We start from the raw sequence: 16550 nt of genomic DNA, 5'->3' as shown, positions 1-16550 counted from the left end.
ACTTTGTACTGTTTCGTAAGGGCACTGTCCTGTTGTGAGCACTGAGAGCCTCCTGGGTGTGGGACTGCTGACCTGCTGGGCTGAGTGTGCTGCCAAGTCTTTGCCGTGAGAGAGTGAGCGAGAGCAGAGGGCAGGGCACGGAACAACACTGTGCCATTTGACACTTTGCCAGCCTTGGCTGGAGCACCGATGTACTGAGAGGAGGGAAAAGACTCAATGCAATTGTTCGGACTTAGTAGTTAGAGATGTGAAAACACAGGAAATGAGTACGGAAAAGGGGAATCTTTCACACCTGCTTTCCTTCTGTCAGCCACAGCTCTCCCTTCTCTGCCGTCCCATGCTGAGTGTTGGCATATTCCACTGATTCATCAACCTCCCTCTCGAACTTCTGCACCTTATCCACGTATTTAAACTCGATCAGCCCTTTTCTCCCTCAGTGTTGGCACATACTTAAGGCCGATTTATAGTCGGTTTTTACGCACGCACGCACGCAGCTTCTACGGACTCGTTTTGGTTTATAGTTCCCCCACATTTGCGCTTGTTGCAACGCAATTCACCGCCAGACCACTAGGCGGAGTAATGTTTTTTGTTGAAGTCGGCTCTTCTTCGTGTGTGGCACACGAAGATTTACATCGCCACGGCGGCTCCTCAGAGCCTTTTTCTGGCGGACAAATCCGCCGGTCAGTGACGGGTTATACTAGTGGTCATAGTTTCGAATCTTTTCTGCCAAGTGCTCTTCTATTTTGGTCCATATTCGTTCTTCTAAATCTTCCGTGGTTTCCGCAGTTTCCGGGCATGAAACCGGAAATGCGACTCCGGACGGGATGTAGTCAGCAGACCAATCACAAGCCTTGCGGGCTGCGTGAGGCTCGCATCACTTTGTCGTACAGTTAGAAAAATTGGCTGACGCACGCAAGCCGCAACACGCCCCCCGCAAGTACGCGTGCGTGCGTAAAAAGCCGAGTATAAATCGGCCTTTACACTGGACTCGCACGTTTGTGTTGCATTGACACTTGACAATGGGCGTGCCTGTCTCAGTTTCATTCTTGGGACACACAACATAGCTGGGTTTCGTGCTAGCATGCCATTATAGCTATCAATGCAATACTAACGAGAAGTACACAGCGAGTATCATCCACAACCACATGAACACACACCAGGTACTATTTGATAGGCTGGTGCCTCTGTTGCTACATGAAAAGTTGAGCTCCGCTGCAACTTAAGCAAAGCAACGCAAAGGAACCTCATTGCACTTCAGCTACACATGACATCAGCACCTCTGCAGCCTTCTCTGACTACAACTCCAATCCTTTGCTCTCCAGCTTCATTTCAAACACTTTTCCAAGGACATAAGATAATGGACACACAAGTAAAATAAATATAAAGTCAAATCAACACCGGAAAAGAGAGCACTATAAGGCAGACTACAGATTAAGGATGAAGTCTACATGAACCCTTTGCTTGAAGCCTGAAGGTAGCTTGTGAATTTTTCAACTTGATTTAGAAACTTCTAGCCTTTAATATACAAAATCATTCATGTCTATTTTCTATGTTTCCTGTTTCATCATGCATGTCTACTTTTAGTTTTACACCACATTTTTTTGCTCGTATCTTAAGGATTTGGGGCGACACATTAGCAATTTAAATGTCTGATGTAATATTTCTACTAAAATCTGTGTCAGCGTGAACTGAAGTTCATGACAAATGTGGGGTGGCACACACACACACAAAATGAAGCAATATTTAGCAGCTAATTTACATCATCCAGTCACTACGCCACACATTGTTTGAACATGCTGCGCTCTGATTGGATGAGTGATGCGGATGAGGGGAAAGGGGGGATTGGTGGTTTTGGGGTGGCACATCGGAGAGGAGTACAGAAATGGAGGAAGCTCACCAGTGCATTAGGGACAGCACGGTGCAATTCGTTCCATTGGGCAGTACTTCAAAGAGGAAGAGAGGGGGGGATAATCCACCTCCACATTAGGAATCTTCCACCACCACCAACACACACACACACACACACACACACACACACACACACACACACACACACACACACACACACACACACACACACACACACACACACACACACACACACACGTATTCATAAAAGCAGCCGGCTGGAGGGTTCGGTCATGGGGTCTGATTGGGTTGGGGTCGAGGGATGACGGGATGGGAGGATGGGAGGATGGAGGGGATTTTTCAATTTGCCAGCAAATCAGAGATGATTGGAATACTCTCTCGTGCCCTGATACACACACTCACCCCGACACAAACACAATGCCATACATACAACACACATCCATCTCCACGGAGAAAACCTCATGCTTAAACCTAGACCGGGGGGAAAAAGAAACGGGCAAAACATTTTTCTGACAACCCTGAATGGTTTCTACAGGAATGTAGGTTACAAATATGTGTCTGCAATCAGAAATAAGCCTCTGTGTTTTTTACTGGTGGTAAATCGTTTATATTTTTGTGAAAAAAGCAGAGATCAGGAGGAGTAAATGTGAAAGAGGGGGATGAAAGTGAAGGAGACAGACAAAGAGAGAGACAGCTTGTACATTGACGGCCACTCGCATCGGTAGCAGTGAGCTGTCAAAACTCACTCGACCAATATGTGACCAATTCGGGATCAATCCTCCTCAGGGGGACACCTGCCAGCAGCACACCTAATCAATCCTCCGATCTCTGTCAGACCTTCCAACACGATTTGATATTCAACATTTTGCCATCACCTCAGATTCAAACTGCTACTGAACGTGTACAATGTGTTGTCATCCACAACAAATGTTTACTTCTGCAGCTGAAGCATCGTTGCCTCAACACAACTGTGAAATGCACCGGATATATAAATGTTCGACATGGCAGCTTCACAAAAGTGAAGTCAAAGTGCCTAGTTCACCCCCTGATGGCTAGCTGCAGTATAGGTCATACACCCTGCCTCCTCCATGTTAGTGGATGGGTGATTGGCCACAAGTCAAATAATAAAGTTCTGTCGTTTTAAGTAGTTCACATCACACTGATGTTTGTTGTGTTAATTTTTCAGGTGGAGTTTGGTTTTAATGAGTTAATTTATGATATACAGTCTGGCTGAAACGTCATGATTGACAGCTGGGACTGACTCGCCATTGCATTGGCTGGACCTCGATACTACAGCTCCGCCCTCTGATCATTACTGTGACTCTGGCTCCAAATGACATCATCAGCTCAAGATGGATGTAAGATCAATAGAAAAACAGCCATTCATTGTGCGCTATATTGGCATAAAAACACTAAATACGATGTTCACATGCCTATTTTCTTCTGACTGTCTTTAATTGCTTCACCTATTATTGATGAGAGGAGCTAACTAAACCTTAGAGACCTGAAGTACTATGGTCCACTTCAACAATACACATCAATAATGGCCAGTCTAGAGGGAGCAGAGTTATGGAGTCTGAACATACACTTAGGTCAGGAGGTTAGCAAGGCCAGTAACAATCAATACACCCTGACCATTGGAGAGCACTGTGGTATGGCTGCAGTTACACGAGTCTGCAGGAAACCAATACCTGTAGAGAGTAGTGCTCCAACAAAATAAACAGAAATTCTAACTAATGTGCACCTACAGGATATAGTTAGTTCTTTTCATTTCTTTTTCTGCATCCAGACAAGGTCCATCCATCGATTATCTATACTGCTTTCCTTTTGAGAATGCTGGAGCCAATCGCAGCTGACACCAGTTACGAGATGGGGAAATGGGCTGAATACAGAGACAAACAATCATTCACTCTCACATTTGCACCTATGCTCAATTAAGGGTCTTCGGACTGGACCAGAAAACCTGCAGAAAACACTCGCAGACACGGGAAGAGCAAGGAAACATCGCTGGAAGGAGACAGTGTTAACCACTCCATCACCACGGTGCCCACCCAGATGAGGTCACGTAAATATAAAGGACAAAGCAGACACACAGAGATTGATGAATTCACATGTCAGGAGTGACTACCGGCTTTGTGGGAACATTTGTTTACGCCATAATTTTAAGTTAAGAGCCATTTGTTATGTAAAAGTCAAATTAAACCTGTATGAAGCCGATCTGTTGGTCTAATCAGAATTCCTCAAGTCCACTCAATTTTTTAAACTGAGGGTAAATGAGAAAAATGAAACCATTAAAATAAATTAAAAATATTCAAAAGTTGCAGAACAGTAGGTCATTAGGTTGATATACAACCACCTAATTGCCAAAATGTTGTCGTACCGTGAGCCAAAGCGATGCGAGCCAACTGCACAGTATCAAATCACAAGCCAAAGAAATTAAGGAAAAAAGCATTTAGGACACCAGATTATTAGGTTTATCTTTCAGTCTAGCGAAAGAAAACCCATTTCAGCTGGTTGTTACGAGGGTTTGCGGTGGAAACTTTTTCAACACTGGCTCTTTTTTGGGAAGATTTAGTATCAGAGAGCAAGCAAATAGTACAGGGTAACGTGGTTTTCAGATCGCGGTAACGATATAAAACGTTTGTCCAAACATTAGAAGCAGCGTCACTCGGGTTGCAGTCCATGTTTCGGCTGCGGGCTGCCATTCAGCATTGTGGATGGGAGGCTGCAGGGTCAAACAGAGGTTTTGAGAGCAGAGCTGCGGTGAATGCCGATCAACTATCAGAGCACTGCCAACATGAGCCTGCAGTGAGGTTATGGGCATGGGCAGAACCAGTCCAAGAAAACCCAGCTAGGAAATTTACATAGTGGTTTGCGTTCAGCTGCCAAGCGCGAGCTACGATACTGACGGGAGTGGATGAAATCTTCATAATTCTGACAGACATCAAAACTGTGCAACCGCAGTTCATGTCCGGCCTGTGACACCCGTATTAACATGATGAATATAATCATTTACAACAATTTATCATCCTATGAAGTTTTCTCTCTGATCGTTCACAGCTCTAGAATACAGAGTGTTATTCTAATTACATTAAAGCCTTTTCTATTTTTTATTATCCAACTAATTTTTTACAGTCAATTGGTGAGGAGGGTAAATTATCACGAGGGTTAGGTAAACCTCAAAGCCAAAAGGAACACACAAGTTACAGTACAATAACGAATATAAAGAATTGAAGAATAACCGTGGAACAAGTCATATCCCCCTTGTGCACTTTCCCCAAATCTTTCACTCTACTGTGTCCACAGAAACAGTCTCAGTAAGATTTAGGAGTTTCTCATTGTCTTGCTTCTCCCACGTCTACGCTATGTCTATATTTTGTCCTGTGGTTTCTGTAGGTTTCAACGAGTTAAACTTAAGACCTTTTAAGACCTTAACGAATTCAATTTAAGACCCATGTCAAGTTTGACAGATGTGAAGTGATATCAGAGTCCTAGGATAAACGCACTTTCCCATAATTGGGATAGGTGGATTAGAGAATGAGTAGAGAAGAATGTGTGGAGAGTAACCCTAAAAATGCAACGATATCTTGCAAACTACAGACAGAGAGAGACAGAATACTCTTTCCCACAGCCAAGCTGAGCAATTACTGATCAGTTCCATGTTGGTCTTGTTTGTAGTTTTATTTTAGCATACTAATATCTGTTTTGTTGAGATTGAAATACTACACACGGAGACATTACGAACTGGAAGGGCCCTCAGGAGAGTGCATTCCTCCACCAAAGCCCAATAGTCCTCTTAAGAAAACCTCTAAATTCTCTAAATCCAGATTTTTGTTTGGATCTGCACCAAATTACACACTCAATAATAGCATTCTCCATAATATGCCAGAATCTTTCATCAAGATCTATTTATTATTCCCTAAGAAATCAAAAATTTAATAAAATGCTCATAATGTAAAAGGAAGTAAAATAAATCATGAATCCGCTCCCTGATCCGTTTCATGGTAATCTTTCCCTTAGTTTTTATGTAATGCTGGTAACTAACCGACAGATAACTGCAGATGAAAACATGACCTCCTTGGCGGTAAAATAAGGACCAGTTAGAAGGTTTAGATCACACAGGCTGCTCCTCCTGAGGACCTCAAACTATAGAGTCCCTAAGCTGCCGTCTCTCTGGGACCCGTTTACAGACTCCAAATCAAAGCCTTCATCTGCGTGACACAAACATTATCATCTTTTTGTCTTGATAACTCCAGAACAGTGGTGCTCAGCAGGGGGCTCAAGAATCCCTAAACATACCCAGAGTCGCTCTGACAAAAAGAGAAAAGTCGGTACCAATTATATCGTGATGATTCCTCCCACACTGCTCTACTACAGAGGTAACTTTTCACATCCAGAGAGACACAGATATTCTGTACTCTGGGTCTGAAAATGAATTTAAGGTTTGTCTATCCCATAGTCAGAGGCCGAAAAACCAAAACACTCCAGATGAGAACATCAAGGAATCAGGTCTGAGAAATTTCCTGGGTGTTTCTCTGTGTTCACTGGATTGTGTCGGAGGATTTTATCATTCATTTTCAACAATGGGCTATGATTCACTCACTCACTATATCAATCAGCCTTTTCAGTAAGCCTCCTACCTTCAGGCTATTCATTAATTTCACATCAATATTCAAATAACAAAAAAATTCTACTAATTTAAATGATTCCTTCAATGATCATCCAATATTCTAAAAAACTATTACACTGAAAAAAATACCTCCAGTCTGAACATTGCACTGCATAAAGCAATAGGTTTCACTGCCGTCACACACACACGCACACACACGCACACATCTCGCACTCACCCTCTCCAGGTCTTGTCGGAGGTGGGTGAAGAGTTTGAGGCGTCTGTAGAGGACATCCTGCTCCTGCTGGGCCAGGTTGTCCACCTCGTCCCTCTTTAAGGTCACCAGAGGTCGATTAAAGTTGGCCTTCCTCTTCAACTTCCAGAACTGATACAGGAAGTCCACCTTAAGGAACCAAGAAATCCCAGTTAGTAAAATGAAATGAGCAATCAAAGTATCAATGTCTTAATCCAGAGTGATTATATAATGTGCATATAACACACACTGAAATTGAAACAAGGTGTAGCGTAGGGCTGGGCGATTTTTCGATCCCGATTCGGGATCGCGATAAAATTTTGATCGATTTCGATTATCTCCTCGTGACATGTATTCGATCTCACGTGGCAAAAGTAAGCGCAACAACAGTGTCGGAGTCTGCCGGCTGCAGTCTGCAGGCAGGACACGACACGCCCCCTTCCCATCGTGAGAGCTGCTGCAGTTGCGAGAGAGAGAACAAGAGAGAACGAAGTTGGAAAAAGGAGAAAAAATGAGTGAAACTGAAGTCGGGGAAGGACGGGAAACACCACAAACCTTTTCAATCACCTGAGACGGCACCATCCCAGTGATTACACAGAGAGTTTGACTCTGCGGGCTCAAGTTTGCACGACACCAAACAAAGAGACAGGCAAGACCACTACGTCTCCCGTTAGCATCGCTAACGTTAGCATCGCTATGTTAGCAAAACAACAGTCCATCCAGTCGTGTTTTGCAGCCATTGCCCCATATGAAAACAATCGAAGCGGGGAAAAAATATAACGAGCGCTATTACTTATTGCTTAGCTACAGATATGATGCCCCTGAGCTCAGTGGAGAGGGACGGCTTCAGGAAACTGATCAAAAACTACATATCGTGTTAAGAATCGAGATCGATCAATATGGAAAAACATATCGTGATAACATTTTTTCCCATATCGCCCAGCCCTAGTGTAGCGTAGTGTGAGCTGGGTTTGACTCCATCCCAAACCTTTTAACTCATTCAAAATATATATTGTACATTTAAAATACTACGTAAAGAAAAGAAATATGCATTCCAGACATATGAAGTCATGGTTTTTAATCATGATTATCTTATTGTAGTTGATTTTCTTTCTTTTTTCTTTTTTACCATTACTATAACTACTATAATATGTATTTATGCTATTATATTTTACACCAACACAGTCCTTTAAATCAGGTTGTCAAATCGTGGAAGGTTCACCAGGAGATGAAATGATCGGGCTTAACGTACCTGGGCGACGGGCATTCCCAGGTTCTCAGCCACCTCCCGGGGGTCCACCAGTCGGTAGAACTCATCCTCCAGCTCCTGCAGCTTCTGTTTCCTCTGGCTCACTTTCTCTCTCTCCAGCTGTTCGCGCTCCGCTCGCTCCGCCGCCGACACAGAAACCGAAACCGGGAACAACATTGACCTCTGCTCCAGGTCACTGCACGCGTTTGGTTGGTGATGCGGTTCCGGTCGGAGCTCGGTTCCGACGCCGGCGGTGGCCCAGTCTGTTCTGGCTGTGCCGTGTGTTCCGTTGGTGGAGGAAATGGTGGTGTGGTGGTTGCCGTTGTTCACGCTGGTTGAAGTGGAGCAGATGCTTGTCGGTGCACCGCTGTTGCTGGCAGTGCAGCTGTGCTCCAGGCAGAAGGACTTGAAGCGTACCTCGTCGTTCTCGGCCAGGATGGTCCTCATCTCCAGGCCATGGTCGAAGGCGCACGTCACATGGAAGGCCACAATGCAGGAGGGCATGGAGCACTACAAACGGGAGGCGGAGAGGAAATACAATTTATGACATGAGAGGAAATATGAGAAGGAGGAACCGCACGTATCACAAGTGCTAAAGCTAGATGACGTGCCACAGCAGCTTGGCATGAAGGCAGGGCAAGACGTTCTGCACATCCCATGCACACACACTGTAGGTACAGTGTTCTTAGCCTAAAGGCCGATTTATAGTCGGCTTTTTACGCAACACGCCCCTTGCGTACTTGCGGGGGGCGTGTTACGGCTTGCGTGCGTCAGCCAATTTTTCTAACTATACGACAAAGCGACGCGAGCCTCACGCAGCCCGCAAGGCTTGTGATTGGTCTGCTGACTACATCCCGTCCGGAGTCGCATTTCCGGTTTCATGCCCGGAAACTGCGGAAACCACGGAAGATTTAGAAGAACGAATATGGACCAAAATAGAAGAGCACTTGGCAGAAAAGATCCGAAACCATGTCCACTAGTATAACCCGTCACTAACCGACGGATTTGTCCGCCAGAAAAAGGCTCTGAGGAGCCGCCGTGGCGATGTCAATAAACGTGTGCCACACACGAAGAAGAGCCGACTTCAACAAAAACATTACTCCGGCTAGTGGTCTGGCGGTGAATTGCGTTGCAACACGCGCAACTGTGGGGAACTATAAACCAAAACAAGTCCGTAGAAGCTGCGTGCGTGCGTGCGTAAAAAACGACTATAATTCGGCCTTAAGTGTCGCGAAACCCTCCCAAATGTACAGCTCACATAGCAGAGACACACTGTTTCCCTCCATTTCTCAGACACTTTGTCACAACTATTTGTCTGAAGTGTCATTTTCGGTCCATTTCTTGTGTTATCGGAAGCACTTTAGCAGAAAGACAAGCCAAGTCACAACAAACACGGTTCCCCCCTTTCTGCTGACATTTCACTAACTTGGGTTGTGTGTGTGTGTTTGTGTGTGTGTGTGTGTGTGTGTGTGTGTGTGTGTGTGTGTGTGTGTGTGTGTGTGTTTGTGTGACAACTATCCATTACAGGTCATCCTAAGAGGTGACCTCCCACTGAGTCCCTGCAGGCATGGTGTGATTTTGTGTGTGGGCACATGCACATGCACATTTGTAAAAGTGTGTGTGTGTGTGTGTGTGTGTTTGTGTGTACGCGCACTGCCCTCTCCACTGTGTTGTCTGTTAGCAACGTAACAAAAGACAGTGTTACAGTTTCATTTTCACCTTTTTCACCATTTCGCCAACCTCTCTTTCTATTTTCTGTCTCTCCCTTCCTCAGCTAAACTGATATCTGCAACTTCAATTCTATAGCAACAGATATTTTCCAGCTCCTTTGATAACAATAAAGTTATTTGAACTGTTTCAAATATTATTTTCAATAAGTAAAACTCAAATTGAAAAATGTAGACTTTTATTAAATTTAACCAAAAGATAATGAAAAGCGTTGGAGTGAGAGCCTGAAAGCTGAGGAAAATATATGATTTTGGCTGCTATATTTTATTTATTAATTTTAAAACCTTTGATTCTCATGCTCATCTGCAGGAATCTACAAGGTGGTGATGGCTCTATTTACATTTTCAAGACTTTCTTTTTCTCAGACACCGACTTGTCTTAATCTGGAAGTCTTTTCATGCTTAATTTAGTGGGGTAAAGAGAAATGTGCAGTGTAAGGATTAAAATCCCTAACATCCAGTTTCCTCCTTTTCATATCTGCTTCCACTCTGTACACAAGACTTTGAGATAATATGTATCCTCTTGTTGCAGCTCTACATTAAAGCTTCTTTGTTAAGCATCTGGAGCCATTCATGCTTTAATGGCTGCACCATGTAAATCTGTTGCAAATTTGGTAACTTCTGTAACTACAGTTTTTGTACCTATGTCATAGCTGTGGGTATTTAAATCTAATGGAATGCCATGTGCATCTGAGATGAAAAAGACAAATTAAGTATTTTCTTAATTAGCAGAGCGTGTCACTGACGACTACTGTACACAGACTGTGTCTCTATGAGTGTATCAGACGCAGTACAGGTCCCTCACCCTGTGGACCGCTCTGGCTCAAGGACTCACTGTGATTATACAGCAGTTCTGGGAAAGCACGTAGATACACTTGTACAAACTCTTCATATACATCAAGAATACGGTACAGACCCACACACACACACACACGCACACACAGGAAAAGTAGGAATTTAGGACTCCAGGTCACCTCGAGGGGACTGTTAACACTGAGTGGTGTTCAGGCTAATAACTGTAAAGTGGGTTAGCTTTAGTATGTCAGCAGGGGTTTTGTTTGTGTACTCAGCAGCATGTTAAAGAAGTGCTGCTTTGAAACAGATCCGCCCATTTAATGTCAATCTAAAAGTTCAACTTTGGCTGTTTTACATACAGTTAAAAAACTTTGATCAATAGTCTACAAACTTTGTATTCTTCTGTCCAAGATACAGCATGTACTGTATATGGCACAAGGTTTGGACAAAGATGTTTGAGGAAAGAGGAGGAAAAAGAAAATATGTGGAGGAGTGAGGAGGCGTGAGTTGAAGTGTGTGTCTGTCTGGCGCGCAGGTGTGAAGCTTCCCCCTCTTAATCCATGACAGAGCTTCAGTCTGACAGTGACTCACCATTTTTCATATTTTAAGACACTGGGGGTCACTTAATAACACTTTATGAGGCAAAGCAGATGCAGGGATGAGTGAGCGTGTGTGTGTGTCTGTGTGTGTGTGAGAGACACGTACCTGTATGCAGGTTCCTGTGTGTTCTCGGCACAGGCTGCAGGACAGGGCCCAGCGGCTAGCAGGGATGTGGGACACCTTGGTAATGGGCTCCATCTTCTCTGGACAGCCTATACTCACCTATAGGGAACATGTAACAAGGAGACGTAAATAGATCTGATAAAAAAAACAAAATCCCAAAGTATTTTTTCAAAATAACATCTTTAACATTCCCATAAATGAAAACTGAACCCACTTTTACCTAAAACATATTTTTTAAATAACTGAAAATTTCAAGCGTGTTCACCATTTTATTTGCAGAAGTGAATTTACCAAACCGTTGTTGTATCTTTAGGTTTTAGACTGTTGATCCAACACAACAAGCAATTTGAAGAAACCATTTAACCATATTAAGGGGCTTTCCCACCTACATTGCTGGGTCCGGACCTTTTGTCTTTTCAATCGACCAAAATTGTGTCCGACCCGAAGAGGTGGTCTCAGGCCAGATCAAAGTGAACCAATTTATTTTTCTTTTTTTTTTATGGACTTTCCGACTAATTGCAGGAAGTTGAGAGCAATAAACAAAAAAAGAAGAAGAGAGTGAAGTAACACACTGGATTGCTTGTAGTCTTCGCCTTTGACTACACTGAATTTGAACGACGAGGATGTTCATTTTGTTCGTAGTAATACGATACAGATATTAAAGTGGCAACAAAAATTAATGAAGTCAACCAGTTCACAAATTTTCTTCAACAGGAAGACTACTCCCGGCCGAAATTGACAACATGCCTGACTACATTTCAATCAATGTTGACTATAAGTAGACACGTAGCCCACGTAGGTGATGAAAACACGATGTACACACGTCATTCAAAACTCCCTAAAATACAATGTGAAACCAAAATTAGGCAGCTCCAATGTAAACAATGTAAGAAAGACATGAACCTTGGTCCAGACTTTCACGGGTGAAAATGCACCCGATCCATTTTGTGGAGCAAACTGATCAAATTTTTAATTGGTAGTTGTGAAGCCTGATAGCATAGCTTCTCAGATTATAAGGCAGAGGTCTTGATTTTCATTATTACATCTTTGGATAAGCATCAGATTCCATTTGACAAAAAGTCAATCTTCTACTGAAAGACAATAATCAGCTTATTGCGGATGATTATACTTAAGTGTGTTCGGGTTTCAGTGCCAGGATTCTGGAGAAGCATGTGTGTGATTGGAAGCAGAGCAGGAACACATGTGCTCTAAAGACGTGATTGTGAAGCCCAGTGAGTGACTCACTCTCTCTGAGCAGTCTATTCACCACGACTTGGGCTCCGAACCTCCTTTGCACCAAATATAACCAAAAAGTCACTGACCTGTGCCAACCAGCCATGCAGAATAGAGTGAAGAGCACTCATCACCAAAGTGCCATTTCTCTCCTTCCTTCCTCCTCTTTCCATTAACCACCCCACCTCTTTCTCATTCTCTCATCCTCACACTGGGTTTGTGCCACGGCCCTCTCTCTCCTTGTCCTTCACACTTGAATTAACAAGCTGACGACTGATTTCTGCAGGTCGCACCCCTCCCTCTCCACTTGTCCTTCTATTGGATTTTTATTTTCCTCCTCTTGTCTTCTCATCCACAGAACAAGCTCGCAGCCTCTGTGCTTTCTGTTGTTATTGATGTCTTATGCGCAGCACACTGAACAGAGGCAGGGGTCAATTTTCACTCCACTGAAGATGTCAATAGGAAGTACAATACAGACAATGATGCCGACGTCAATGTTCACTTTACTTTAACGGCTGATGTCAGAACCGAGAGATGGTGAAAAGGATTCCTGGGGTTTGGATGGTGTAGTTAATTGATTGGACTGTGACCATGATGACCACACACACACACCCACACCCACACACACGTCCATGTGGTAGGAGTGTGTGTTCAGTTGTGTGTGTGAGTGTTTAAGCACATGCCTTAAATATGCTCATTCCATAAATATAACAACTTTGCCCAATTAGTTCACGTTTACAATTGGAAATCACAAGCTCCTTCAACACAGCCTGTTCAAGGTGGAAATGTTTTTCTGCCTTGACGTTCCGTATGAACGGTACTGACATGGAATGTTGCTGCGCTTTTTTGCAGCTGAGGTCAAATCCGTGTCTATGTAAAAGGAAGAGCTGGAACGACGGGACACACATGGTGTTGTGTTATACGTCACGCTTCTACCATTTAACATAACACATGCTACCAGCAATATGCCATCTTGTTCAGTTCTGGTTAAAGGCGGCATAAAGAGGGGCCTCATTAAAGGCAATATGGTGAGAGCTCTGTACGAAAAAGAAGCTTCAGTGTTCAATGAAAAGTCATTTTAAAAGAGGGTCCTTAGTTTTTGAATGTGTGCGTGTGCACATCTAGTGAAAAATCATTTAAAGAGAAACCCATCCCAAGGGGCTGAAGGCAGAGGGCAAAGGGAAGCTGCACACAAGGCACAGCAGGGGGGCTGTTTCGTTTGAAGGCTGGGTGGTGTGTTCACACACACCCACACACACACACACACACACACACAATCTGGCACTCTATGAATGACACACACCCTTTTCTGGAAATCTCCACTGAAATTTCTGTGTGGTTTCATTTGTGCACGTCTGCTATTAAGCTCATGCAAACACACATCGGAGTGTATGTAGGGCACACACTACCTCACACACACACGCAGCACAGACATGCAAATGATCTTTCTTACCTCCGTGGGCGGAAGAGAAAACAAAAGCGAACTGAGCAACGAAAACAATTAGCCCAATCAAGGGTGACAGAAGGCAATTAGAAGTAAAAGGTTCGAGGTGCCAAAAGCCACTTCACTGCAGAGAAATCTGCTGGTGGAGCGAGCGGCTGAAAAGGCTGAAGACACATGACTGACAGTCTTTAACGATTTAAAGGTGCGCAAGGTGCAAAGCAACATCCCCAAAACAAAAACGTCTGCTTTGTGACCGTTTGGGTCTTTCAGAGGAGAGTGGAGGTATCATGGAGACACCTGAGGTCTAAATGAACAGCTGCTTCTCTGCACGCCTGAGAGGTTTCCTCTTGAATCAACTGACATTATCTCCAGACGGTTAAATGCGAAGTCTGGAGTGAAGAAACTAAATGAAGAATATTTGAAGGACTTTTTGTAAACAAAGACCAAAACCTGGTGATAGAAAAACAACATACAGTGGAACCTTTGCAGGCTGATTCAACCGTAAAGGCTCATTTATGCTTTTATGTAGAAAAAGAAATCCGTCTGTTTTGAACGATTTGTTTCAACATGGCTACATATGCTGGTCAAACGGAAGTCAATTCATTCCTACGGCAACCTCTGTGATCTTGGATGTGCGGCGAAACTCTTCCCCCCTCGTATTTTCAGTCTGGAATTGGACTATGTAAAATGGAAAAATATAACTATTGCGGTGGATTCTGGACGGACCGCATGTGTCACAGGAAGTCAGCACAAAAAAAATATAAGTTAAATGGCTATTTCATTCAATAATTCATTCAGTTGTTGGAAGTTGTTGATAGTCAAACTATGTAATTGTGTAGTTAAATATAAATTTGTTCAGCCAGTTTAACACAATGTGATGTTGATAATGTTATTTTGAATATATTTGGAAGGGTTGATTATTATATTCATACATAGTCATAGTCATTCTTACCTAGAATGACATAGCACTATGCAAACATATTATGCTAACATATTATGTTAGCATAGTTAACATATTATTAGGGCTGGGCAACGATTAAAAGTTTTAATCGCGATTAATCGCATGATTTCCCTGATTAATCACGATTAATCGCATTTGTATACGCAAAATCCAATAATTAATTAAAAAGTAGTGTATAGCGCACTTTTGTTTTCAATGTTCTGCCATATGAACGAAAGTGCCATAACATTTGTTGCAAACACAACATCAGAATTTAATACAGTAGCAGTTAAATAAAATATTCAGTGTAAATCTCAACTTAACAATGTTATCAAAGCAATTGCAAAATTAAAGCTCAATGCCACTGCCAGGGCATTAATGTTATCCTCTTCGTTATGAAAAATGTATACTCCTCCCTGCGTCTAACGTAGTCTGCCGAAGCCTCGCTCCACTCGCTGTTTCGTTGAGTGATTTGCTGATATCAACTGTGTGTTTTACATTTAGGTGATATTTTAGACTGGATGTACTCCGGTGATAAGAAAATTCACCTTGGCAGTGGCTACAAATAACTTTGGTTCTGTCGACTCCGCCGTCTGGAAGAACTTTAAAATGAAAATGGCCATGTAAAAGCTCCGTACCCTTATCCATGGTTGTTTATCCGCCAATTATTTTCTTTTTTCCGGTTCCGCAGCAGTCAGCAACAGACTTTCACAAAATAAAAGCCTGACTTTCACAATAAAACAATAAATAATCAAACCTGAGTTAATGCGAGATAAAATAATTAATCAAGTGAACTCATCACTTGAGTTAACTCGATTAAAACGAGTTAACTTGCCCAGCCCTACATATTATGTTAACTATGTTAGCATAGTTGTCTAGCAATATGTCCAGTAGAGGGCAGCGCAGTCAGGAGTTTCTGACAACAACAAACATGGAGACGGTGGAGAAGGTTAATATATATATGTACTTCTTAAGAGGCAAAATATGTAAATGGCGGTTGTCCAACTTACAAACAAGCAAAGTCTCAGCAAAAAGCTTTGCAATTGTCGACATTTCTTCCTCATGTTTTAGAAACCTTAAATCCTCTCTACAGATATTTTCTTTGTACACTATGACAATACTGGTGCTGAATTCAAAGTGGTGATTACACATTGATCTGAAAATCCGGGCTTTACATTAGTAGAAACACACTGTGTTGTTTTAAATGTTGTTGACTTTCCATTGACTCTATAGCTCAGACAGCACAAATGTTTTCTACCACCCCTCAATGGAACAGTGCATGAATCCATTACATGCACGAGGCACAACACAGTTTATTTGTTCTCGTGTTTACATGCTTACAGGATGTTTGCCAAGCTAAGTAATTGCCCATCGACGAGGCCGCAATCATTGTCAAATCGTCCATCGCGGAGATCTGCACTGCATCTGCATCTGCATTCTCTCTTTAGCCTCATAAAGATCTAAGAAAAGATTAAGGTCTTCAGAGAATCATGAGGGCCGAGTTACGGAACGTTTCTGTCTTGAAAATGCTGCGAAAGAAAACTGCCCCAGAAAGAGTGTGTATGTGCAGTAAGGGTAAGCACATTCAGAGATGGACGTATTCATGCTTGATGAAGAGAAAAAGGCAAAGTGAAGTAGAAGTCAAAATAAGCATTGTGTGTTTGTCTGTGTGTGTGTGTGTTTGTCTCTGTGTGTGTGTGTCTTCATC

General features: G+C 42.9%; 1 protein-coding gene across 1 annotated transcript in view; it reads right to left on the bottom strand.

The window, feature by feature from the left end:
- Positions 1-16550, bottom strand: part of jade2 (jade family PHD finger 2) — a 155376-nt gene that overhangs the window by 48522 nt on the left and 90304 nt on the right. The window contains exons 8-10 of the mRNA XM_061086026.1: positions 11208-11324; positions 7984-8490; positions 6717-6881 (exon numbers count right to left, since the gene is read on the bottom strand). Coding sequence (XP_060942009.1) covers positions 6717-6881; positions 7984-8490; positions 11208-11324 — 789 coding nt within the window. The remainder of the gene's footprint in view (positions 1-6716; positions 6882-7983; positions 8491-11207; positions 11325-16550) is intronic.

This window comes from Limanda limanda, chromosome 14 (genome assembly GCF_963576545.1).
Source record: "Limanda limanda chromosome 14, fLimLim1.1, whole genome shotgun sequence".
NCBI lineage: Eukaryota > Metazoa > Chordata > Actinopteri > Pleuronectiformes > Pleuronectidae > Limanda > Limanda limanda.
The sequence above is the reverse complement of the archived record's forward strand: the minus strand, read 5'-3'. Positions and strand labels throughout refer to the sequence as shown.